The sequence below is a fragment of the Pelodiscus sinensis genome, chromosome 14 (genome assembly GCF_049634645.1).
Source record: "Pelodiscus sinensis isolate JC-2024 chromosome 14, ASM4963464v1, whole genome shotgun sequence".
Lineage (NCBI taxonomy): Eukaryota > Metazoa > Chordata > Testudines > Trionychidae > Pelodiscus > Pelodiscus sinensis.
The window spans coordinates 16,541,021-16,567,733 of NC_134724.1; the positions used below are offsets into that span (position 1 = coordinate 16,541,021).

General features: G+C 44.2%; 1 protein-coding gene across 3 annotated transcripts; it reads left to right on the forward strand.

Moving 5' to 3' along the window:
• TICRR (TOPBP1 interacting checkpoint and replication regulator) lies at positions 1-26,679 on the forward strand. 3 transcript variants are annotated; one of them, XM_014581645.3, is made up of 21 exons: positions 1-856; positions 4,122-4,652; positions 4,916-5,159; positions 5,469-5,601; positions 6,934-7,076; positions 9,260-9,469; positions 10,655-10,806; positions 11,275-11,375; positions 11,842-11,935; positions 12,089-12,168; positions 12,854-13,096; positions 14,210-14,306; positions 14,509-14,581; positions 15,607-15,750; positions 16,808-16,904; positions 17,221-17,282; positions 19,041-19,196; positions 20,223-20,368; positions 20,723-23,048; positions 25,660-25,770; positions 26,139-26,679. In XM_014581645.3, exons 1-21 carry the CDS (start codon positions 197-199, stop codon positions 26,255-26,257), a joined length of 5,922 nt encoding a protein of 1,973 aa, XP_014437131.3. In that variant the 5' UTR covers positions 1-196; the 3' UTR covers positions 26,258-26,679. The 3 variants fall into 3 exon arrangements, with proteins under 3 accessions (XP_014437131.3, XP_075753197.1, XP_075753196.1); XM_075897082.1 differs by having other exon boundaries at positions 16,814-16,904; XM_075897081.1 differs by having other exon boundaries at positions 5,472-5,601.
• Positions 26,680-26,713: the final 34 nt, after the last annotated feature.

Here is a 26,713-nt window from a genome sequence, read left to right on the forward strand (position 1 = left end):
GCCGGGGAGGGGCAGGTGGCAGCGAGTGCGCGTGGCGACAAGAGGCCCATGGGGCGGGGGCGAGCAGATGCCCGGGGAGGTCGTTGGCTGTGAGGAGAGGGGGTCCCTCTGGCTGTACGGGGAGGGGGGGCGGTTGGGTGCGCGCGGGGGGAGCTTCCTGAGGTGCTCGTGACCGGGCAGCTCCTTCCGTAGCAACATGACCAGCTCCCACAATGTGGTTTTTCTGCTGGACCTGGCCGGCTCCCTGCCGAAGAGCCCGCTCCAGCGGGGCTGCCTGAGGATCCTGAACTACCTGGGCTGCAGGTTTGGTCTGGCCAAGGTCCGCTGGGGTTTCAAGTTCTTTGATTCACTGGGCGCCCGACGCAGAGCCTCGCGGGTGGGGGATTTCTGTGAGCTTGGACCCCGCAGCTGGGAAGACTTTGAGGAGGAATTGGAGTCCAGGTTTGGGGCTCAGCGCCACAAATCTCACTTACCTGGTCCAGCGCCCAGATCCACCCTCACCCAGAATGTGCTGAAGGAAACACTACTGGATTATCAGTGGGATCGACCTGAGATCACCTCACCCACCAAACCATTCTTGAGAAGCCAGAAGAGCAAGTTGATCGTGGGCCCAGATGAGCCACTCGAGAGCCACATGCCCTCTGAAGGCTTTGTGAATGCCATCTTTCTTTTCTCTCCGTGCCCTCATTCTCAGAGGGAGCTACGGCAGTTTGTATCAGGAAATGATGTCCATTCCTGCTGTGATTTACCCTCTTTGCAAGAGATGGCAGAGAAACTCTTACCCAAGAGAGTCCAGGAGCTGATCGTGGGCCAGAAAATCACTCTGTATTGGGTGGACACCACTGACTGGGCCAAGGTAAGGAGAGAATGCAGCAGAGTATTTAAGCCCCTATGATAGTGTTCCTCCTGCTACCAATTATCTAGCTGCACAGGATGCAGTCAGGTAGTCTATAGTGTAACCTTTTGGTGGAAGGTGACTTTAATTAGGTACAAACAAAATGAGTAGTGTTACCTGCTTAATGGGCATCCTTGCTCAGCTGAGGCCTGTGAGTAGAATGGCAAATACCTTTGTTGAGATTTAGGTACAGTGGCAAGATTCACATCTTCCCAAGTGCTTATTTGTGGGATGTCTCATCCATTGATTTATGTGGGAGTGCCAGTGCTTTAATAAACAGCCTACAGTTAAATAAGAGTGTGCCTAAATTCAGGCATCCAATTTTGAAAACTGGCTGTACCTTGTTAAATGGGGATAACACCTTTCTTGCAGGATGGCTGTGAGGGTCTGCTAGATAATGACTGTAAACCACTCAAAGAATTCTGCTGCATTGAAGCGATATATATAGTTATGCATAAAAATTAAGGATTCTGGAAGCTATATTTAAGAATAAAATAGACAAATAGGACATTTCCCACCCCCATACCTTCTTAGACATTTTCTTGCACCATTTTCTCTAGCACAGTTGTTCTCAATTTTTTTGACTCATGGCCCACCCCAATCAAAGCACATCTTTCCACGGACCACCAACCCACTACCCATGATGACAAAATGGGTGCAGGAGGGGATGGGGTCTGGCTGGGAGGTGGGGTGCAGGGTCTTGCTGGGGGGTGTGTGCATGTGAGGGGATAGGTGTGCAGGATCTGGGCATGAAGGGGATGGGGAGGGCTTACTTGGCTTCATGCCTCCTGCTGCTCCCAGGTACTGGCCCCCGCTGCTCCCATTGGCCATGATTCTAGCCAACAAAAGCAGTGGGGAAACCCTCCAGGCGAGTGGTTTAATGTGCTGCCATTCCTGCAGCCGGGGGGAGGGGTAGTATCAGCTCATGAAGCTGCTTCCTTCCCCCACAAGCCAGATCCAGCCAGTGAGGTTCACTCTCCCCTGCTCCCCAGAACATAAGAATGACCATAGGGTATGTCTACACTACAAAGTTAGTTCGAACAGACGTTAGTTCGAACTAACTTTCATAGGCGCTACACTAGCGCTCCGTTAGTTCGAACTTAATTCGAACTAACGGAGCACTTAGTTCGAACTAGGTAATCCTCATTCCACGAGGATTAAGCCTAGTTCGAACTTACTAGTTCGAATTAAGGGCTGTGTAGACCCTTAATTCGAACTAGTGGGAGGCTAGCCCTCCCCAGGTTTCCCTGGTGGCCACTCTGGCCAACACCAGGGAAACTCTACTGACCCCCTTCCGGCCCCGGACCCCTTAAAGGGGCACGGGCTGGCTATTGTGCCCGTGCCAGGTGCAAGCCTGCCAGCACCCAGCCAGCAGACCCTGCACCTGGCATGGATCGAGCCACCCACCCGATGCCCCCCAGCACTCCCCCTCTTCCCGGGACCAGGCTGGCGGCTCCCGGGAGCTTGCCCGGGACCGCAAGAGGCGGGCACCCGCCTGGGCTAGTGTGGACATCGTGGACCTCGTCCACGATCTCCGCACTAGGCACAGGAAAGTGGCCAGCTAGGGCAGGAGAGCTGCCAGCCTGGCCACCCAGGAGCAGGTGTGCATGAAAATCAAGGGGGTCCACTGAGACCCCCGACCCTGAGCCCTGAGCTTACAATGGCCATCCTGGGTCAGACCAAAGGTCCATCTAGCCCAGTAGCCTGTCTGCCGACAGCGGCCAACCCTAGGGACCCTGGAGGGGATGGATCGAAGACAGTGACCAAGCCATTTGTCTCGTGCCATCCCTCTCCAGCCTTCCACAAACCTTGGGCAGGGACACCACTCCTACCCCCTGGCTAATACCACTCCATGGACCCAACCTCCATGACTTGATCTCACGTCCCTTTAAACTCTGTTCTAGTTCTAGCCTTCACAGCCTCCTGCAGCAAGAAGTTCCACAGGTTGACTCTTTGCTTTGTGAAGAACAACTTTCTGTTACTAGTTTGAAGCCTGCTACCCATTCCTTTCCTTTGGTGTCCTCTAGTCCTTCTTTATGGGAACTAAAAAAAGAACTTTTCTGTATGCACCCTCTCCACCCAACTCCTGTTTTTAGAGACCTCTATCCTGTCCCCCCTCCGTCTCCTCTTTTCTAAGCTGAGAAGTCCCAGTCTCTTTAGCCTCTCTTCATATGGGACCTGTTCCCAACCCCTAATCATTTTAGTTGCCCTCCCCTCTCCCAGCCTCTCTCTTCCCCTCTCCCACCTCCTTTTCCCAGTCTCCCCCAGTTTTGTTCAATAAAGACAGATTCCATTTTTGAACACAATTGTCCTTTATTTTGTACATCAAGAAAAGGGGCTAGGGAAGGGTAAGTGGAAGGAGGTGAGGGAGGAATGGGGTACGAGCCCCCGATGGGGAAGATTGGGCTGGCTCTGCGGGCTTCTGGGGGTGGAAGCTCTCCTGCAGCCTCCCAATTGCCCCCTCTCCCCAGATGGCAGCCTGCGGCAAGTGCAGCCGGGCTGATGGCCGAGTGGTGTGATGTGCCCAGTGTGGGTACTCCGGGCACTCCAAGCCAGGACTGCTTTGCAAGCGGGGCACCCTGAGAACTGTCTGTCCGGGGTGGGGGTTGGGTCCTTTTAAGCACAGCCCTCGGCTAGCCCGAGACAGCATCTCCACGCGCTAAGTCCTCCTCTGATGCCCTGCCTGCACTGCTTCCGGCCATCCTTAAGCCCGGTTCAGGGTCCACTTAATGTGGACATGCTAGTTCGAATTAGCTTAGTTCGAATTAAGTTAGTTCGAATTAGCGCTGTAGTGTAGACGTACCCATACTGTGTCAGATCAAAAGTCCATCTGGTTCAGTATCCTGTCTTCCAACAATAACCAATGTCAGATGCCCCAGAGGGAGTGAACAGAACAGAGAATCATCAAGTGATCCCTCTCCTGTCATCCATTTCCAGCCTATGACAAAAAGAGGCTAGGGACACCATTCCTAGCCATCCTGGCTAATAGCCATTGATGGGAAGGTGGCGCTGGTGCTCCAGCCTTGTGGTTGAGGGAGCACAGTGATGGAGTCCCAATGTGGGCTCCCCACTGTGGGGAGAGAGGTGGCGACCCCTGAGCTCGTGACCCCACCCGCAAGACAGTCATGAATCACACTTTGAGAACCATTGCTTTAGAAACATAACAAATGTTTACCTTTCCTGATAGTAGTGGCAATAAAATGATCATTAACTTTTTTCATTTCAGGTGCTAGAATATCCAGATCATGTTGGATACTGGACAATGCTTGAACTGATTCGTCTGGTGGGAGGCACCATTTTGCCATCAGAGACCTTAATTCAGGGTTTGAGTCACCACAGAACAGAGGCATCTCCACTTTTTTGTGGAAAGTCCAACTCTTCTAAGCCACAGTTTGCACGATGGACCACGTTCCTGCCTTTTGATTCAACCTTGAACTGCCTGCTCTCTAAGCCTTCTGTGTTCCAAGCATCATTCCCACAGCAGGAAGGAACGTTATTCCTCAGCATGAATGGTAATGGAAGGGAGAAGCAATGGAGTGTTGCGGTGACTTTGGAGCCCATAGCCATGAACCAGAGACACTTCCAGAGTCCAGTCAGCATCTTCCTGAAAGGCACCATAACAGACTGGAATGTGGTGAAAGCTGACAGCTTCCTCACTGAGAGCTGGATACTGCAGAACTCCCAGGCAGGACGATCGGAACAAGACCCATTGTTTCAACAGCTTTTAAGAAGGCTACTTTCTAAAGAACTACATTTGGTAAATGTTTCTTCCTGTCCTTTGCTACCCTTTGTAGAAACTGCAAAAAAATAGTAGGTGCTTATATTACAGTGATGAGGGCTATCTTAGTGATTTGATAAATATTATTCCTAAAGTCATTTTTGTTCTAAATTTAGAACCTTTTATTTAAAAAAAAAAAAAAATCAGTCTCCAACCTAGTTGTGAGCTGCCTCTTCTGCCTATCTAAGGCTATTTAGTCTGTTTATTTCTAGATAACCTAGATGTTTTTTCCCTTCATATAGATTGCTGAAGTGTCTCCATCTGAAGTTTGGTCCCCTTGCACTGGGATTTTGTCCCCTCTCTCTGATACTGTTGCAGTCCTTACCCTATTCTGCACTGAAAAGGCTGCTGAAGTCCAGAGATGTCTCCTCCAAGGAGCTGTGACAGAGAACTCTTCCCAAGACTATACCTTTCATCTCCCAGAAGTTGTGAGCAGTGTATTGAGTCAAATTGATACTTCTATCAGAAATGACCTAGCTAGTTCTGGTAAGTGTGTAAAATGCAAAATGCATCTTCTTTTGATAGTTCCCAGATCTAAATTCTTAGTGATTGAAAGCTGGGTGTTCTTAGTGACATTTCTCTGGCTTTGGAATTTGATCTACCTGGCTATCTGCTAGGGTCCAGGTTTGCTAGACTTCAGGCCACTGTGATGGTGGTGATAGTGTTAACAGTATTTGCTTTACAAAGCTCATTGGTAAGGCTTGGTGACATGTGCCAGGTAGCAGAAGCCTTTGGAAGTGCTGAAGCCACTTGAAATTTCCTTAGTCTCATTCTAACTTTTGCCTTTCTGTCCAGAAGAAACTTCCGTTCCAGAATGGGTTCAGCAAGAACTGTCCCGCACAGATGGCTGGAATCCTGCAGCAGTTGAAGGATGGTACACTCTGTCGAACAACTGTGGAGCAAGTTCAGATTTAATGGAGTCATTCAGGTAATTCTCTTTTACCTATCCCTGAATATCATTCAGACATTGTCACTTAAGGGAAAGTCACTTACATTTCTCTAACGAGTTTCTAAAGCTCTACATAATTATCTAATACTTGTAATATTTGTTAATAGGTAGTTGTTACTGTACTTGCTTTGCAGAGGAGTAAGAACTAGAGCTAGATCTATGTCCTTTGATGCTGTGATAAGTATTTCTAGGACATCAAAGTGGGACAGATACCACAGACTTCATCCTTTAAGATTTAGTACAATCCAGTGCAAAACATGGAAGCTTATTGGCTCATTAAGAAGGAATTTTGTTCCTATTTATGTTTACTGGTGCCCCATGAATGCTGACTGATTAAAGTGGAAATCCTACTAAAGGGCTTACAGTGTGAAACATGCAAAAATACTTAAATGATGTGATTAGATTATCTTGAAACTATTCTTGACTTTAGTCAGTGACATATCTGCTATATATTTTAGAGAGTTTTGTCTGTTTAATCAAGAATTCCTCCTTAACGGTAAGAACCAGGACCACCAAATTTGATATACAGCTTCCTTTATAACTTAAAGCAACGTTAGGATTTGATTGTGCCAAGAAAACAGGATGTGTCTGGAATGGGAATGTTTCTCATAAAACCAAACAGAGACAAAATCACCAAATCAAGTACAGTCCTCAAAATTGACAATTGAGGGAATGTTGAAAGAGACTAAACCAAGATGGACCTGAAATTAGGATTGCTTCTCAATAAACCTTACAGAAAAAGAGATAATATGAAGAAATTTGGAATAGAGCTCTGTTTTGGCACAGCTAAATCAGTGCTTAAAGTTTGAAAACTAGAAGACAATGTTATTGGAAACCAAAATGACTACAGCCCTTTTTTGTTAAGGCAGCAAATGATAAGAGTCTATATAGATGAAGGAAAAAATACACTTGATGAAATTCCCATTTAAAAAAAAATACTAAAATTAACTTCTCAAACACTATTTTTGAAAAATACAGTTATTTCAATAAAGCATGTATGTTCTGTTTTTTATTTTAAAAAACTGAGTGAAAATTCCAAGCAATGGTGATAAATCCGTTAGTCTGTTATACAAGAGGCATTTTTTTCTGAGGGCCACCACCTTAGCATAAACTAAAAATGTTTTCATTTTTTTTCTGTGCCAGCACATGCTCTCAACACCTTTCATGGAGCGTAAGAGGATTAGGGAAAGAGGGGAGACACTAACAAGTATTGTGCAGGGTTGGGTGGCCAATCTGCAGTGTGAGTTAGGAATTCCTCTCTTTCTCTGCCTCTGCTAACATCTATTTTTAATTGTTTTGACTTTTGTACAGACTACTGCAGGCTGTTTCTGATATTGAGATGGAAGAGGTCTCTCAGCCTGAAATGGAGCTGTCACATAGTCTATCTGAGTTCTACCAAAGGAAATCTAGTGAAGCTTCTGCCGTAGCTGAGCCACAGGACCACAAAAAAAGAAGTAAGTCTAGATCAGGACTGGGGGAATGCTCGGCCCTCCCATCGCTGTATGGTCTGCATTTGCAGCAACATTATTGGTAACATGAAATCTGAACATCTGACCTTTCCTGAGCAAAGGCAAAGTTCTGAGCTGCCTGAGATGATGGCAGTGTAGCTTTTTAAATAAAAGGCAGTATTATTAATGCATAAAATGAACCCTGAGCTCCAGCTGGAGCCAAGTGAAACTGTACACTTATTGAATCAACTATTTTCAATTATTATGCGTTATGCAGCGCTCTGCATTTGAGTTGCCTGCTAGACTTTTCATCTTTATGCCCACAACTAGCATGACATTACATCTGCTCTGTTCTAGTTTTAAATGATTAAGACGACATTTTAACCAACTTTCTTCTGATATTTAATCATTAGACATGCCAGTATAATAATTCAGAGATATTTTGTGAATGCCTTGGGCTGCTAATCCCCTATATTTTCAGCCTTGGAGTTTACCTAGCTGGGATACAGTGGTGGAATTGGATAAATAAGAAGCAGTCTCATATTACAGAAATAGAATTCTCTCAGACTAAGGGCAGGATATTTTATCTAATGCAGAACTATGGGTTTTTTACCCAGTTAAACAACTTCACTCTAGGAACACCTGAATAATACAATCCCAGTATAGCAATTTCTCAGTGACACTTCAGCTAACATGCAGATTTCTATACTCTGTATTTTAAACCTTCCTGCTCTAATTGGACTCAGTACTCAGGATTTTCATTCTCTCCACTGAAGCAGAAAATCTCTGAAGTGTACACTTAGAATTGGGAGGAAATGCCCAAAGAGGACTGAAAAGTGAGGTTTGCTTTTTAAAATTAAAAACTTCCTGTTTACAAATCAACTGAGCACTTGTCCTTACCATAACTGATATCTGGATATATATTGTGCATCCTTCACTGGTAAACAAAAATATATTGAGATTATTCAAAAGACATGAATCTGACTCTTGAGGAGAAAGAGGCCGAGGAGAGGGATGCAGGAATGAAAGAATCTTTAAAGAATGTGTAATTTTAAGCCATTTACCACTCTCACATTGAGAGTTTATTTTGAAACAACCGTTTGTGGAAACCTTTTGTTAAACTGGTAACAATCATGTTCAGAGCTAGAAACTGTTTGGCTTTCAGCCCGCTTTTTAGTCCCAGGCTAAAACTTGTCTTGAAAACTGGAAGCTAAGCTTGCTGTAACATTCCCCCCCTTGTGTAACATGGTAATCTCATCTTTACTTTAAAAAGAAGCAACTTACCCTTCGCTCCTTTTTGAATCATTAGTGGGGGGGCCCTTCTAGTACCATTGCTCTTGTAGAAAGCACTGTGCACAGTCCAAAGTCAGGTACCCAAATAGCTGTTTGAGAGCAGTGTACCTCTGGGTACATCTAGACTACATGGCTCCATCGACAGAGCCATGTAGATTTGTTTACTCGGCAAAGGGAAATGAAGCGGCAATTTAAATAATCGCTGCTTAATTTAAATTAAAATGGCTGCCGCGCTGTGCCAATCAGCTGTTTGGCGGCACAGCGCTGTAGTCTGGATGCTCCGCAGTCGACATCAAAGGCATTTGTCGACCTCCTCGATATGCCTCGTGGGATGAGGTTTACCAGGGAGGTCAACAAATGCCTTTAATGTCGACCGCGGAGCGTCCAGACTACAGCGCTGTGCCGCCAAACAGCTGATTGGCACAGCGCGGCAGCCATTTTAATTTAAATTAAGCAGCGATTATTTAAATAGCCGCTTCATTTCCTTTTGCCTACAACCCTAATCTACATGGCTCCGTCGACGGAGCCATGTAGTCTAGACATGCCCTCTATGTCACGACTATATTGTGTGAGAGTGAGTGAGTGAGAGAGAGAGAATGTGGCAAGCTAAACAGTGGCCTCTATTCCATTCTAGGTTAGCTGGAGATCCACTCTTCAAAAAGTAGGTGGATCCTAGTGGAACAGGCAGAATTCTTATTGCCTCATTACTGTGCTAAGGGAAGTTAACGTTGCTGTATGGAAATTTACACTTTAAACAACCAAAAATGTATTTTATCAATGCGGTAACTGGTCTTTCTTGTGGTGCCAGTGTTCTGCTAGATGGTGTCCTGTGATCATTATGTCAGAATTCCAACTACTCTGCCCCAATGAGAATTTAACCGTTTGTGATCCTGCAGAGGGGGTACCCCGCACTCCAGTGAGGCAGAAGATGAAGACCATGTCCCGCTCACTGCAAATGTTGAATGTAGCAAGGCTGAATGTAAAAGCTCAAAAGTTTCAGCCAGATGCAATGCCATCAGTGGCTGGAGAGAAGGTATCCCAGAAGCTGTTACGGAAATCAGATGATAAGCTGGAAGAAAATCGAAGAGTGCTGAAAATTTCCATAGGTATGTGTCAGACAAGTTTATCAGCTCTGGTTTTTGTGGCAGAGCAGTTAAGTTAAGTGTGCTGCTAGCAGCAGACTTAGGTTTGGGACACGTTCTTGAGATTCCATCTCTTCACATCAATGGGGAGTGAACTTTTCCCTGTGAGGCTTACTTTCTAGACCTTTATACTGACTGACCAGACTGCATAATTGTAGCATGGAATGTGGTTACCCTTCACTTGCAAAATAATTGAAAGCAATGTGAGACTGTATACAGGAGGAAATAAAGGTGTCCACGCATCTAGCTATAAGTGGAAATGTACCCATATTCCTTAATTATGTGCATGCTATGGAGGGCTTTCCTATCATAGTATAAAAGCCTAAGGCAAGTAAAGAGCCCTGTGGGGTTGGTATATTTCTGTCTTCTTGGGATTTTGAGGAAGGATGCAAATGGATGGCACTGAGGCTAAAGCCCCAGGAGCCCAAGTAGGATTTCATTTTAATCGGATATGTTGGTTTTTGTTTTCATAATTTGGAAGTAAAGGCTGTGCTGGCTTATAGAACCACAGCTTATTATTGATGCTCTGTATAGGAATAGTCCTGTGTGCATGTTGGGAGGCATGTATTGCGCCTGCCATACAGACAGCAAGGCTGCGTCTAGACTGGCATGATTTTGCACAAATACTTTTAATGGAAAAGTTTTTCCGTTAAAAGTATTTGCGCAAGAGAGCATCTATACTGGCATGTGCCTTTGCGCAAAAGCATCAGTGCCAGTGTAGACACTCTCTTGTGCAAGAAAGCTCCAATGGCAATTTTAGCCATCGGGCTTTCTTGCGCAAGAAATTAACTTGACTGTCTACACTGGCCCTCTTGTGCAAGAATACTTGCGCAAGAGAGCTTATCCCTGAGCAGGAGTGTCGGAGTATTTGCGCAAGAACCACAGATTTTGTACAGTACAAAGTCAGTGTTCTTGCGCAAATACTCGCGTCCAGTGTAGACAGGCATCAAGACCTGCCTTGGGTCTGAGTTTAGGATTCCTGGGGGATTTCTTTTGTAAATCTTCTGTTGGCCTGGCAGTCACGTTGCAGGAGAACAGCTTTTTGCATCTCCACTCTGTTACATGGGTCAGGTTATTGCAAAGGACAACTATATTTGCTCATTCAGTACCTCCTTGCTTATAAGTTAATTTGCTCTGCTTACCTTGCAGATTTCAAAACTGAGGAGGAGATGCTTTCCCATTTAACTGCAAATTACCAGGAAGCTGTTGTTAATGGAGAATTTCTGATGTGTGTGTGTGCACAGAATATGGTTACAGCAATTAAAAGGTTTTTGAACCCAAAAGATGCCAAAGAAAGAGAGGTAGGCAAATATGTTGAGAAATGCATATGCTGAAGCATATGCAGTGTTTTTAGAGTACTGGTATTTCCAGCTAATTCCATATGGGGATAAAGATCTATGTAAGTGTGTCTCCAGGTTCTTAAATTCTTGTGGGTGTTTATCTTTAGGACAATACAGGTTATCTATAATGTGGGCAAGGCCCACAATAACACATAGAGAGCTGCATGTGTGTCTCTTGGTAAATTGGTTGAGAACCACTCGTCTAACTGATTTGCATCTCTGGCAGTTTTTCCTGACAGTCTAAATTTTCCGCTGCTTATTTGCATCCCATTACTATTGTACATTCTTGTACTACTTTCATAGCTTCAAAATCTGGATTTTTTTTTTATTGAGCTGTTTTCTATTGTACTGAGCAAGTTAGAATGAGAAATTGCTGCATGATGAGAGAGGTTACCTTGGAACCATTATGCTGTGTTTGTGTATTTCCAGATGGCATGGCTAGACAGAGTCCGAAGTCATCTCCTGAAGACCAGCAGAACCCTCCGACAGCAGTATGATGTCAATCCTGATAAGGAAACCAAAGTCAGAGAGTATGTGGCACAATATTCTATTAACTTCAACTTAAAAACCCCTTCATTTTTGATGGTCTATTTTAGAGATCTCTTTGCAGTACAACTAGAGATGTATTTCCATGGGCAAATCCTTCTGGGATAAATTCTGTATCAAAGCGAGTGAATATCCATTTAAGGAAAGCTTTACTACAATGAGATGCTGTGGTGTTCAAGAGAACATGTCATTAGTTTTCTTTCCTTGGAAGGAGTGACTTTTTTTTTTTAATTAATAACCCCCCAACCTTTGAAAACTAGTCAGGGAGCAGTAATGTGAATGTGACTGTTTGACTAGAAAGAATAACAATGAGTCCTGTGGCACCTTAAAGACAAACAAATGTATTTGGGCATAAAGTTTTCAGATGCATTGTTTTTGCTGCAACAGACTAACACAGCCACCTCCCTGACTAGAAAAAGTGAAAGTAAATGACTTACTGTTTCAATATAGGTGTCAGCTTCAGGTATTTCTACGCCTTGAGATGTGTCTGCAATGTCCCTCTCTCCAGAACAGCACAGATGAAATGGAGCAACTGGTGGAGGAGGCAAGTAAATAGGACAGGGTTGTGTTTCTAAATGGGAATGTTGACCTGGAACACGTAGCTTGCCGAGCCCAATCTTGTTTGCTCAAACCATAAGGCTGGTCTTGGAGAGATTCATCTGTGACACTTCTCCCCATCTAATATTTTTTTTTATAGATGACAGATATGCTGCGTATTTTGTGTCTGACTGAGGACCCAGGGTATCTTACCAAGTTTCTGGAGGAAGTCCTAGCATTGTAAGTTCTTCATAGGGATGATTAAATGTTATCAATGGAATATAAGCTTGGTTAGATATGTCATGAGCAAACTTTGAGTACTGATTTCAAGTAGCTTTGTAAAACTATCATGAAAATGTACTAGCCCAGATGCAATCTACTCGCCATACTTTATCTTATTGTTAAAGAAAAGACACATGATATCTTTCTTGCCCATCAAAATGGGTTACTTTCCTAGGGTGAGTAGAATTTTAAGTCAAGGTAAAATCTTGGAAGTGAAATCTCATGGGTGGCTTTTGTTACCTGTTATGTGTTTGACACATATTTAGGTTTGGAAGGGTTAGATTTTTTTCCAGTAAATATTGTCTTCACTATACTCATACAGGCACATTGAGAAATATTTACATTAATGCTATCTAAAATTTACAGATAGGCAAAGCAAGAAAAAGTCTCCTTAAGGACTTACTAGAATTTGATTTTAAGGCTATTTTGACAAACTGTGGCTCAATGGTTTTAAAGCTTTAACTTTTTGAATCCCGGTGTTGGTTGGTAAATAATTGTCTGACCCTCCCATCATTTTCCCCATTATGAAAATGTAAATTGAAAAAATAAAAAACTTAAACATAAAAATGTCTGTCAAAAGTAAAATTAAAATGTAATTGTGTCAAGCTTATCTATATTGCGTATATATGCTGGTACCTTCTAGATACATGGACTTCATACCAAAGACCCTTGGGGGTCTTTACTACAGTCTGGGGACGCAGATTCCTCCAAAGCTGGCATCCATTCTGCCTGCAGACTTCTTCAGTGATGACTCTATGACTCTGGATAGCAGATCTCCAACTCTTCCTTCATCTGTGACATCAGTCCCAGCCCGCAGCACAGCTTCTCTAAGCACTGAGACTGATCAGTTGGAGGAGCTGCGCACCAGATCTGCCAAAAAGAGGAGGTGGTATTTCCAAAGGGCAAAGATTTTTTTGTTCACAGCCCTGTGACTGAGTAGTTATCTAACTTATAGTCCCCATCATGGGGAGCTCAATTGCTGGATACTCACTAAGATCAGCCCTGTTTTGGTATCTAAAAGATTAGATCATACGATTCAGGACCTCAGTCCATTAAATGGCATTAAAAGGTGTGCCGTGCTTCTAGGAATATGGTTATTTTGTCCATGGAAATGGAACGGTGTGGTGATAGGCTTGTAAGGGAGAATTGTGGCTTATGCCTTTGATATAAATTAAACTCAGAAGACACCATTAGTTAAAAAAAAAAAAATCAAACTCTTTTCTTTAAAACTAGCATTAGTTATTAATCCAGATATAGACAACTTAATCACACTCATGGGAACAATTATGGCCTGGTGTATAAATTGATTATAGGGTTGGAATCCTACTTTTCTGATCTGGTGTCCTGTCTCTCTTCTGGGAGGGGTTCTGTATTCCGTGGTGGGTGGGTGGGTGGGTGGTGTGTGTGTGTGTGTGTGTGTGTGTGTGTGTGTGTGTGTGTGTGTGTGTGTGTGTGTGTTCAGAAAACAAATCAAACTGCACAAATCACATTTCTTAGACTACAACAGTTAAATGAAACCCCCACATGCAGATAATTTGCAGTCTAACTCCATGTGTGCTGAATGTTCTTCACACTCCGATAGATCCTGCAGTCTTAATAATATCACTGACCTCTTCAGATACTAAGTCCATAAGTCCTCTCTATGTAGGAGTCATACTGTGCAATATGTTTTCACCTGTGGGGTTAAAGATGACTCTGGATTACTCGTGGCAGTGGCCGAGCTTAAGTGATATGCCTTTGAATGAATTAAGGACTGATTTTCAGCCTTGCCTTTGGCTTATAGTTAGAGCTGTATTAAAGTACCCAAAGGCTCCTTGCTGTATAAATAAGGTCCCTGTCCCAAAGAGCTTGCAATCCTAATACAGATGAAGTCCATAATACGATTTGCCTGACTCACTAGAAACAAACTCAAGTTACGTTCCATATAGGAACTGACGTCAGTAGAGTTGATGTTTACATCTGTCTTTATTGTATTTTTTTCCTTGTATCCTTTCTAAAGGAATAGTGCTTTAGCCAGACACAGGAGCATGACAGAAGCATCACAGAATTTACGCCAGATTGAAATTCCCCAAATGCCTAGGAATCTCATCAGAAAGGTAAAGCTTTCCTAAGGGATTGGGTGTTCCTATATGCATGGGATACATGTGTTCTTTGCCTGTTGAGTGCCCTGTATCAGCTGCACAAAGGCAAAATCACCGTGAGGCAGAACTTAAGAACTGAAACTCTTGCTTAAATATGTGTCACTTACGATTTTGAGCATAAGCTAGCAGTTCAACACCTATTGTATCTTAATTTCAGGAAACCTCTCACTGTTATTTTGCCACTGAGAGAGACCAACAGCTGCTTCCCCTGCAGAAGGAGGCAGTGCAAGGTATGACAACTAGCTTAAAGCTGAATGGTTCCACATACAGCTGACTTGATTGTAGAGAGTCAGGAGTGTTCCAAAAATATAGAAGCAGGAAATGTTCCCGCAGGGTGTAGAAACTTTGGGAAAAGATCAGTGTTCATGAGTGATGACTGACGTTCCAATCGCTGTATATCAAATATCTTGTGGTCTTCTGTGCGGGAGTCAGAAGCAGAAAGACAGAAGATCTAAGGAAATTGGCAGATCATCCCTTGATCTGCCAATTTCCTTAGATCTTCTGTCTTTCTGCTTCTGACTCCCGCACAGAAGACCACAAGATATTTGATATACAGCGATTGGAACGTCAGTCATCACTCATTTACAGGGCTTGACAAATCACTGAATTTACTCGCCTGTGGCAAGTAGATTTCAGCCGGTCGCGCCGTTCACCGGCAGTGCGCGCATGCGCAGTGTGGGGCTGGCGAGTAGGTTTCACCGTCGTTTGTCCAGCCCTACCCATTAAGATGAAGAGGGCAGTTCACACTTCACTCTTCTCCAAGCTCTCTCAAGTATCATATTCAGGAGGATAGCTTTGCAGTTAGAAACTTAAGGTCAATTTCAAAATTCAAGTATTCTATAATGTTACAAAGCCCCGCGGCCACCTGGGCTGCAGCTCAGATTCTCGATGGTGGATATTTCCCATGGCCCTATTGTGATCCTTTTGGTGCTTTGAACTTGACCTCGCTTCTGTCCCTTAAGCTACTTTCTGTAGGTTACTATCAGGGAACCCTAAGTAGTTGACGTGTGTAATAAAAAGGAACCCTTTTATAAGAGAACTCTCAGGGTTGGGGATGGGAAGGGGCATTGAGAATGACTGATTGTTTTCACCAGGTACAAATTACCTTTTTAGTTATTTGGCTTTTTCACCCCTTTGAAAAGTTGCTCACTTTCATCAGTGTTGGGTCTCTACAATCCTTCTACCTCCTGTGCCCCATGAGAGATTTGCCTTTGTGGTATATCGGCTTACTTTTTTTCCTTTCTGGTGCTTTGAGAGGTGACAAAGGTGCGACGGAACCTCTTCAATGAAGAGCTGCTTTCTTCATCAAAAAGGTCCTTGAAGAAGATGCCTCGAAGCCAGTCAGTATCGGCTGTGGAAGGCCTAAAGCACAAACGAAGCTGCTCTGACAATAGTAAAGGTGGGATATGAGCTAAACAATTGCTTATATCTGGGATCTGCAGGAGAAACATGTGTTTACTACTTCCTGACCCCCTAACAAAAAATTCAAGTAGCTCTTGTTACTAGTAAAGTGAATTTGCCTCATACTATGAAGATAATTTTTTAGCTCAGTCCTGCAGTGTCTGGGTTGCAAACAGTGCAGGGTAATATTTAAATCCTAACCTGTTTTCATCTGTAAGCGAACTATTTCTTACAAAGAAAAGCACTTGTTAAGATTGCTTGAAGTGTACACCTACCCACACAAATCTTTAAAAGAAACATGCATGTAAGAGATCCTTTAACATATTTCAACACTCAGGCATCACATTAAATGTTTACTGACTTTGCCTCTATAAAAAGGATGATAGAGTCTGCAAATAACTGACAGTTCTGTTTTAAAGGCAGATTTGATCTTTAATCTTTTTTCCATGTATCTGGCTGCTGTAGCACAAGAAAAATGAGAGATGGTGGATGTCTGCAAGTATATCTGCCACTAAACTCAATAGATAGCAAGGCTACCCCATGAAGCTGTATGTGTCTGTGTTTTTATACTATTAAGTCCCATGATTAGATAACTGAAGTTAAGCAAAAATCAGACTCTTTTTACATTAATGCTACCTATTATTTCAATAGCATCATCAGTATGTGATAGATCTAAGGGAAGACAAGGTGCCTGCTCTAATGAACTAACAATTTAAGTAGTTCTCAGGTCTACTTGCAAGATATGAGGCCTAATAAATGAGGGAGCAAAGGGATGTAACACATTTTATGTGAATGAACATCTGTGTCCTGCTAGTTATATACAAAACTCACGATATACGTTTTACGGTTAAAGGTATGTGGAGTGCACCATGAGAGCAGGATGGCTGTTATTTTGATGGTTCAAAATGAAGTGTACAATTGGCTATCTGCCATGGATAGAAACTAAATAATATTTAGATGTGATATTCAGGTCTCTAGAATCTTCACATTGCTCCCTCAATTGTATCCAAGACCTCACACACTTTTAAAAAAATGTCTGACTGTGGCTTCATCAGTTTTAGATCATCGCAAGCTATTGACCAAAAGAGTCTCAGAGACACCGTTGCACAAACAGATCTCCAGGAGGCTGCTTCATAAACAGATCAAAGGCCGGTGAGTGAATGTTGCTGGGTAGTTTTGAAATGTTTTTAACCAAGGGCTGGGTTGGCATGATGCAAAGCAGGAAATCTGGACTGAAGTTGTTCCTGTTCTGTTTGTCACTTGTCTGTGCCACAACTAGAAGGACATTCTGTGGCTAGATTGATCTTTTGATGGGAGGCAATACCTATTAGTCATATGCTGAGACCATTTTGCAACTTGATGTGGTCTTGTTAGCAAATGATGCTCTCTGCGGCTCTTAAAACAAATATACTCACAAACCAGGTAAGGTGTTATGAGGCGTCGAAAACATTTTCTCTGTTTCTCCAAGGTGTTCTGATCCTGGCTTTGACATCAGTGTTGTGGAAGAATCTCCAGAAAAAGCCATGAGTGGTAGGTGTTTAATTTTAATACAGACCAGTCCCTTTCCTTTTTTCCCCCCACATTGCTGCAGTTCATACTAAGATAGCACAGACTAACTTTCAGTCTGGAGGATCCCCAAGGACTCTAGACCACAATTTATAGAGAACATTGCAGCCACCCTTAGTGTTCTTTTAAGAAAGAACAATAACTTTAGGGTGGCAAATCATAACTTCCCAACTAACCATATTACAGCCAGGGCTCGACAATTACTGTAATCTACTCGCCCATGGCGAGTAGATTACAAGCTGGCACAGCTGCGCAGTGCAGTCAGTGCATGTGCAGCGGGGTCTACGCATGCGCAGCATGCTGAACCGCGCAGCTGGCGAGCAGGGCTCGCCGTTGCTTGGCGAGCCCTGATTACAGCTATGCGTAATTGAGTTTATTTTTGTTAATGTGTACCACTGAAAATTTTTAGTGGTTACACGTTTACATGGGGGGGCGAGGCGAGGCAAGCGGGAGCCGGTGCTGACAGGGAGCCTGCCTCCCTCTCCCCCCTTCCACGCTGTTGCCTCTGTCGGAGGCAGCAGCATGGGGGGGAACAGGTGGCTTCACATGAGCTGGCATGCGTTCTCCCTGCGAAAAGCCCAGACTCATCATTCACATCCCTACCCTACTATGAACATCTCTAGTTTTTGCCAAGACTGTTGGACCTCTAAAGCTACATTTAAGACAATACTTCCAAGCTTTGTGCTAGGACGACATCATTTCTTTTCTCTTCCCTACTATAATACAGCTTAGTGTTGAGGTTCCACAGAGAGTTAGGTGCTCATGGGGTGTTGGCTGCTTAGCCTTGCCCCCAGTTAAGGAACAAACCAGCAAGGTGAGTTTGGGGTAGTGATGTAAGCAACTGGTCGACTACCTGATAAGCAAATGCTTATCAGATAGTCGAGTAGGAACTCTACTAGTTGCTCCCCCCCCCGCTCTTGCTGCCTCTATCAGAGAGAGGCAGCAAGGGGGAGAAGCAGGCCTAAAAGCCGTTCTCCCCCCCCTCTCCCCCCCCCCCCCCACTCCCACACACACAGTCTCTGCACAGAGCAAAGCAGGGAAATGGCGCCAGCAGGGATTGAAACAGTCTCGCTCACGCCAGTCTGACTACTGCTCCTCTCCCTTTGAAATGTACAGGAGCCATGGGCAGCTCTTGTGCACTTCAAAGGGAGAGGCGCAGTGGGATAGCGAGTGCCCCCCTTATCAACTAATTGCATAGTTGATGGAAATTCCATTGAGTACTTGATTAGCTGATTAATCGAAATTTAACATCCCTAGTTGGGGTGAGAGAAAATGAAGAACAAAAACCAACAGTGGGATTAACTAATCAAAACACACAACCTTGTTTACTTCAAACACAGATTTTTCTTAATATTGTTTTTCTATATAAACAACTGTTGTAGTTGCCGTAGGATGTGAAATGATTACAAATGAGGGGAGAAGGGCCATGAAGCTCCTGTTTTGTTGGGGGGGGGGGTCTAGGCTATGAAAAAGTTTGGAATTGAAGGAAACACATTCTGTAGTATTAGAAGTCCCCCACTGGAGTTGGGTTTCCTTTTAATCTTCTTATTTTGGGGAATGTTCCATAAATGAGCCCCTTCCCTGCCTGAGACAGGAGTGAGTTGTTGGATAAATGCAGAGATCTCTCTTCCAGAGGCACTTGTATGCCAGGTGTAGCTTTCTTTTGAAAATGTTATATGCTTTGAAAGAGAAGGTGCTGATAGTATTACTCTTGATTTCCAGAAGGTGGTTTACGAAGAAGCCCACGCATCAAACAGCAGTTGCTGAATAGGACGCACTCAAGCTCATTCTACTCTACCACACAGCCCAGCTCACGAAATATGCAACGAGTACACTTGGTACAACAAGAAGTGACATGCGTTAAGCAGGATCTAACAGGTACTGTGGTTGGTAATCACACTTACCAGGCATTAACTGACCTAGGAAATCAAGCTGCCGGATTCTGGTGCAGAAGCATTTGCTGCCTGGCAGTACAGAGTGCACTCTTCAGGGTTCTGAGGCAGCTGTTGTGGTAAGAACTCCCAGATGGCATCTTTTATAGCCAGCAGAACACAGTGTTTTTGTATTGGGAATCTTCATGCTAGGAACCACTGTAGTTTCATTCTGCTATGAGAAAAAGGTCTTGTTAATCAGCCAACCAAGAAACAGTCAGACCTCAAAACCAATAAACCAGCTTACTCATTAAAGGTAACATAACCTCATCAACAGCAGGAGTCCTAAAGCTGCTGCCAAACCCAGGTGTGCTCTGTGGGAGCATAATGGAGTGCTTGATGGAATTTTGGTTTCCTTCTTCAGAAGGATTATAAACTGATTCCACTGAGAAGTTCAGGACTTAGTCGTGCTATTCATCCTAGCAGCTTTGTCCTTGAAGACTTTTCCCACATGCATGTGTTCAGCTATTAGTAACAGCTGTTTAGTTTTAATCATTTTCCTGTGATAGCACAGAAAACAGTAATACTTGGCTCAGGATGTGAAACTTTGGGTAGCCAGCAAATAACACATGGTGCCAACACAGTAGCTCTTTAAAGCTTTGTCTATACTGCGACTTTTGTAGCAAGAGCCTATGCAAATCAAGTGCAGATTAGCATATCACTGCTTCATGTGCATAATTTATTCAAGCTGGTTTTGCACAAAGGGGTTTTGGCGCAAATACAAGCAGTGTGGATGGGGGGGGGGTTTGTGCAAAACAAGTCCACACTGCTTGTTTTTGTGCAAAACCAGCTTGAATAAATTATGCAAATGAAGCATGGCAATGTGCTAATCCACACTTCATTTGCATAGGCTCTTGTGGCAAAAGCCAGTGTTGACGTGGCCTAATTGTCTTTGACCATCTGAGTGCCAGGAACAGTTGTGCCAGTTGCATCAATGCTTGATGCCAATCTAACTGCACTATGCTTTTTGAAGGCATTCCGCTGTATCCTGATAACTCAACCATCCAGTCTCCCAAGAGACTTCTCTTTGGAGCAGTTCTTGAGATGAGCAGCCCTAAAGGGACAGGAACAAGAAGAACAAGAAACAACTCAGAGTTGGAGGAACCAGCTGCCTATCAGGTAAAAACATCTTCCCACTCTCTCTCCCCCTTTGCTTATATGTACTTTGACAAGGTGGGCCAGCTTCTGTTGGTGAGATACACAAGACACAGTGTGGCTTGAAAGTTTGTCACTCACCAGCAGAAGTTGTTCTAATAAGACATTACCTTGTCTCTCTAATATGCTCGGACTGACATGGCTAACTGCATTGTGTACACATATTTAGTCAGCCTTGTGCCTCTTTAAATAGCTACTTATTTTTGTATGTGACTTAAATTGTGCAGCTCTAGCCAAACAGCTACGTTATCACCAGAAATGAGTATTAAGATGCCGTTACATAGAATTAAGTATGTTCTGTTCTGACCCTTTCTGCAGTCTCCCAGAAAAACTCCTTGCAAGGCTGCTCAAAAGCCCCAGAGCTCCGCCAGTGGAATGCCAAAGAAATCCCTTCACACTCCACGCAGAACATCATCAAAAATTCTGGAGAAGATCCCTGGCAAAAGTCCAGCTGCTAAGCAGACTGCAGCTAAATGTTTGGGAAGGTACTTCTCTCCTTCCAGACAGGAAAAGCCACCACTTGATCCTAATGAAAAGAAGAGGAATCATTTAGCACAAGTAACTCCTCACAAGGACTGTTCTCCAGTCAGATCTCCCTCCCCTCACAAGAAGATGGGGTTAAAGTATCCAGAAAAGCAGGCAGGAGATGAAGTGCTTGATGATGTTTTTCAATCACCTCTAAAAGATTCCAGTCCAGCAACTGCTTCAGATAATACAGCAGCACAATTGCTTTATACGACCAAGGAAAAATCTATCACAGACCCACAAATTCAAAGACGCTCTTTCAGGTCCTCCCAGAAAACAGCATCTCCAGCTTCTAGTCGGAGGCAGACTCTCCGTGTGGAGATTCAAAGTAATCCAGAGCCAAACTTCCATTTAGAGTCAGTGTCTCAGCTAATAGAAGCAACTCCCAGGAAAGTCAGATGTGCAGCTACAAATTCAAGTCCAGTGGGTGTAGTGGCTGCTGCTTTATCTGTAGGGGCCCAACCTACTTTGAGTACACGGTCTTCATTTAATTCTCCTTCTGAGTCTGCCCTGGAGATTCTGTCCATAGATTCTCCTTCTCGTGGTAAAACAAGAGAACTCGACTGGGAGTCTAAAAAACCTCCTTTGAAATCTCAAAACATTACAGGCACATCCCCAAGGAAAGCCTTAGGGTCTCATATCTACACACATGAGCACACCAAACCCGAAGAAGAAAATCCTGCTCTTTCGCTCTCAAAGTCTGCTAGAAATAAGCACAAACATCATAGTACTGGTAATACTGGGTTTCCTGCACAAGGCTTTCTGGTTCATGATCCCATGGCTTCTGAAAATGTTTGCACGTTAGAGAGAAATAAACTAGTGGGTACAGATGCTCAGGGTTCCTCCCCAAGAAAGGATCTGAATTTGAAAATGCAACTGTCTCCTGACCTTTCTGCTAAAGGACATGTGCAGATCTCTGATGTTGTGAGAGAGAATGAACACTTAGATTCCTCTTCCTTAGGCAGCAAAAGCATCCAGGAGACCCTTCCAGGCAGAAAGAGTGATGCCTCAGATTCTAGAGTTTTGCCATCAGAAGACCCTAAAGAGTTGAAAATGTTTACTCTTAAGAAACCCTCCAAATCTGACATTGTGAATGCTTTGCCTGCTCCCTTAAAGTTTGCCTCTCCTGCCTATGCACTGCGCTGCACCCCAGACAGAATGCAGCGGGAGGCTGCAGCACGACTAGGGAATCCTGAACTTCCAGCAATGCTTTCTACTCCTAAAAGTCATAAGTTGGCCTCTGCTAGTCCACCAACATATGAGGTTGAACTTGAGATGCAAGCTTCTGGCCTGCCTAAGCTTCGCATTAAGAGGGTTGGCTCTGGCTCAGCCATGGAATTACAGTCACAAATGAAGACTGGCAAACCTAGTGGAGAGCAAAGCCCCTTTAGTGAGCTTGCTGTGGCCTGGTGTGCTAGGCATCCAGGAAAACTAGCAGCTGCCTGTGTTTCACCATCCTGCTTTCGCTCTTCTCATAGTACCCCTGGGAAGGGTGGGGGGCAGACCTACATTTGCCAGTCATACACACCAACTAGCTGTGCCTCTAACACCACTTCCCCATGTCATATGGACACTGGAGTTCCGTGGACACCTTCTCCAAAGCACAAAGGGAAGGTTACCCCAGATGCCATCAAGGACTGGCCACGGAGAAAGAAAGCAGCAAATAGCAATGCCAGTGGTCGAAGTGAGAAGAATGCAGAATGCACAGGGAATGTGTTAGCAAGTCAAGAGGGAGGAACAATATCTGACCACTGCAGCAGCAGCAAAACCCCGTTGCTGGCGGACTTTGAGCTGGAAGGGGTTTACAGGCTTCAGGACCAGTCACCTCCCAGTGACACTGAGCTCCAAATTGATGAGGGTGATTCCACAGGCACTTTCGGCTTGAAATCTAGAAAGCGGGCCTTTGATCGCCTGTCTCCAGAAGAGGAATCTAAATGGGAGGCTAAGAGATCTTGTACAAATAGAGACTACCTGGATCTGGTCAGTTCTTCCACAGATGAGAACAGCACAAGCAAAAGGAGGATATCCACAATGCCTCCTAGTAGAACCACAGTGTCTTCAAATAGAACTCCTGGGCAACTGAGTTTCATAGGCGATGATGATGTCTTCACTGTTTCAGGTAATCAATTGTCAGGTTTGTCCCCCTACTGAAATTCAGAGATGCTGAATTGGGAGGAGCTGTCAGAATAGAATACAAAGGGCATTAGAAATACAGGGAGGAAACTAAGTGAGATGCAGCTGGAACCTTGCAGCTAATATCTCAGATGAAATTTGAAAGGCAGATCCATTGGAGTGAGATGGAAGGTGAGAATAGATAGCAAATTACATATGAGTCATAATGCCATATTGCTGTGCTGATAGGGGTGTATATGCAGAGTCATGTCGTGGACTGGGTAGATAGCTCTACAGCATCAGAATATTTGCTGCTGTTGTGGGAAACTCATTAACAGAAAATTGACAAATTGGAGAGAGATCAGGGAAAGGGATATACTGACTGGCAGCTGGAGGCACTTATTTTAGCCCTTTATTCCTCCCTGTAATGATTGTGAAGTCTACTAAAAGCCATGATATAGAAGAGTTGTCATTTAGGAGAAATAGAATAGAGTGGAATGTAAGTTGCACATGACTGGGAAATCTCCCTGATATACATATGAGGCTGGGGTGTAATAGTCTCTGCCTTAGAACATTTTAAATTAAACTGAGTAATAGACACCTGGAAGAATACTGCATTGGTCCATGGCATGTGGAGTACGATTTTGCGCTTCTCACCTCTTGGCTTGCCTGCTCTGGTACCAACAGTTATTTCTTTTTCTGCATTATACGTTTCACTTTTTAAACTCATTTTAAGAAGTTTTTTTTCTGAAGTAGACTCATGCAAGAGCGTATTGTACATGAAGTCACCACAACTCTGTGCAGCTGGCTGTACAGACATCTGGCCCTTAGCACTTGCAGTTTCTTATTTGTAGATGTAATCATGGCAACTGCACACTCAAATTTAGATGTACAATTATATACACACATGTACTTGCTCTTACCAACGGTAATGCCAAGTCAGCAGCAGGCATGGAAATTACAATTAATTTTACTACTAAAGGAATTGGCAGTCATACTATTGAAAGCAAGGCTCCATGGATTTCATGTCTTTGAAATCCATCCCTTCTACAATTTAAGATGGTGTTTTAAGAATTTGTTTCTATTCATGATTTCAAAGAGTCCCTTAATTGTCATTCTAATGTAATTGTTGCAGTGTTTGCTGAATCTGCAGGCAGCCTGAAACAATAAGCACTAAAAGTTAGAGTGACAATTCTTCCTGGATATTCTATTAACTTGAACCTAGTTGTATGCCTAAGGCAATGATGGGCAAACAGGAATCATGAGTAGGTTGCATTAGTGGCCTTCCTTCACCTCAGTGGGCCACAGCAGCACATGGCCCACTAGGGTTCCACCTGCAGCCCCTCATTTGCTGGTCCTCCCCCATGTGCCTCTCGTGCACTGGGGCACCAGAGCCCCACAGTTATCTGCTCCTCTACCTCCCTCCCAGAACTAAGGATGTTAAATTTCAGTTAATTCACTAGTCGATGGCACTTCCACATTCCTCCTTTGAAATGTACAAGAGCCCCCGCTGGGGCTTGCGTACATTTCAAAGGAAGAATGTGGAACTGTGTGTGCAGCAAGTCCCACTAACTCTGGGCTGCATGCGGGTGTGCCAGCTTTGAAATGTACTCAGAGTCCCCTGCTGACCCCAGGCTTTATGCTGCGCTGCCACTTTGAAATGCCATGCAGAGCCCAGGATCAGCTGGGGACTCAGCTGTGCAGCGCTGCTCCTTTGAAACACTGCCACGGTGTTTCAAAGCGGTAGTGCCACATGGAGCCCGGGTACAGGCTCCTTGTGGCACTGCCACTTCGAAGTGTTCTTTCCCGTCCCTTTGCTGCCTCTGATAGAAGCAGTGGGGGGCAGGGGTGGGAGGGAAATCAACTAGTTGACTGGACAATCTGATAAGCATTTGCTTATCGGATAGTTGACAAGTCCTTAACATCCTTACCCAAACCTTAAAGTGCCTGATTCACGCTCCATTCCCGCTCCTCTCTCTCCCTCCCAGAGCTGGAAGAGCTGTGAACAGCTGGTTGTGCCTCAGGTTGCCCACCATTGGCGCAAGGGAAAAGGGAAGTGTTGCATACTCCTTCACATAAGAAAAGAACCAGGGGTCACCCCATGAAATGAATAGAAAGCAATTTTAAAGCAAACATAAGGAAGCACCTTTTTCTATACAATGCACAGATTTCCTATTGAACTCGTTGGCAGGGTTGTTCTGAATGTCCCAAAACCTTTATCAGAAGCTGGGATTGAATGATGGTATTGACTACTTGATAATTATCCTGTTCTGTTCCTCTGAAGCATCTGGCATTAACCTGTCAAAAGACAAGATACTAGGTTAGATGGACTATTGGTCTGGCCCATTATGACTCTCATATTCTCTGATCACCTTTGTAATATTATTCACAAGCATATTCCAAATCATCTCCTCCTTCCTAGACTTCTCATTTTTCCGACAACCTCAGAACAGCAGTTGTTGAAGAGACAGGACAGATTAAAAGCTGACTCTTGACTTACCTGAACATTTCCACTGTGCCACATCCATGTGCTGTTGTAACCAGGGGCCTTGGTTGCTTCCCAGAGGGCAGGACTTGGTGGGAATGCTGCAGTTTCATGTCTCATTGTGCTTCTCCAGGTTCAACTCCGCCAGTGAAGGGCTCCCTCTCTGCAAGTGGTCTTCGAGCGCTGACCCAGTCTCCGCTGCTCTACCAGGGACAAACACCATCCCGGAAGAAGTGTGCCAAAGGTAACCACTTGTCATTTCATAAACCCTTGCACTCACACAGACTATACACTTGCAATGTGCTCTGCAATTAAGTTGGGTAGAAAGAGCACAGCCTGTGTACCAGAAAGGAGGTAGGGAACTTGCTGTTTTTACCCAGGAAAGGGGTGTGGCGGATTTGCTGCATCTGTGCCTAACAATCTGCTGCCAAGGAGTTTGGCCTTGGAACACTGAAGCAAAACAGCTATGTTTTCGTGAGAGGTAGGGAAGTAGCTCGGGGCTAAAATGATTTAAAGGAGAATGGGGTTTATTGATAGTGGGTTTCCTGAGGCAGTTGCTGTACTGTAAACCTGAAAGTGTAGATTTTCACTAACCCTTTCCGCCCTTTACAGAAGATGAGTCGGACATTTTTCTCAGCACTACAGACCAAGCAGCATCTCCGTTCCTCCACGCGGGCTCTGGGAGGAGGCCCCTTAGCAGGACTTACTCACGGAAGAAACTACTCAGCTGAACTCTGCAGCCAGAGCAAAAGAGCACTTTAATAATGAGACACAAGCGATCTCGCTCACCAGGGAGTACTTGCTGCTGTCCCTGAGTGCGAGCTTGGCTTTCTTGAACTCATGGGTGGTTCATTGCTATTGGGACTTGTCACTGGAGTCAGTGTGTGGAAATCTTCATCCCCACAGCTATGAGGTTTAATGAGGAATCCGTGTTTGAATCAGCCCTGTAAACACCTCTTTCCATAGAGCCAGGAAAGATGCTCACTAGTAAGTTTTTTAATTTGGTAAGAATGAGTCTCTCTCTTTTAATCCTGGTTCTGTCTGATGGGTGTTTCCCTTTCTGGGTTTGAGAGTCACAGATTCAGTCTGACTATGTGGAGAGACTGGTCACCTTTTTAGCATTCTTTTGTAAATAAACGAATCTGAAGTGCTACTTTGTGCTGTGTGAAGTGCCCTACTGTAACTGA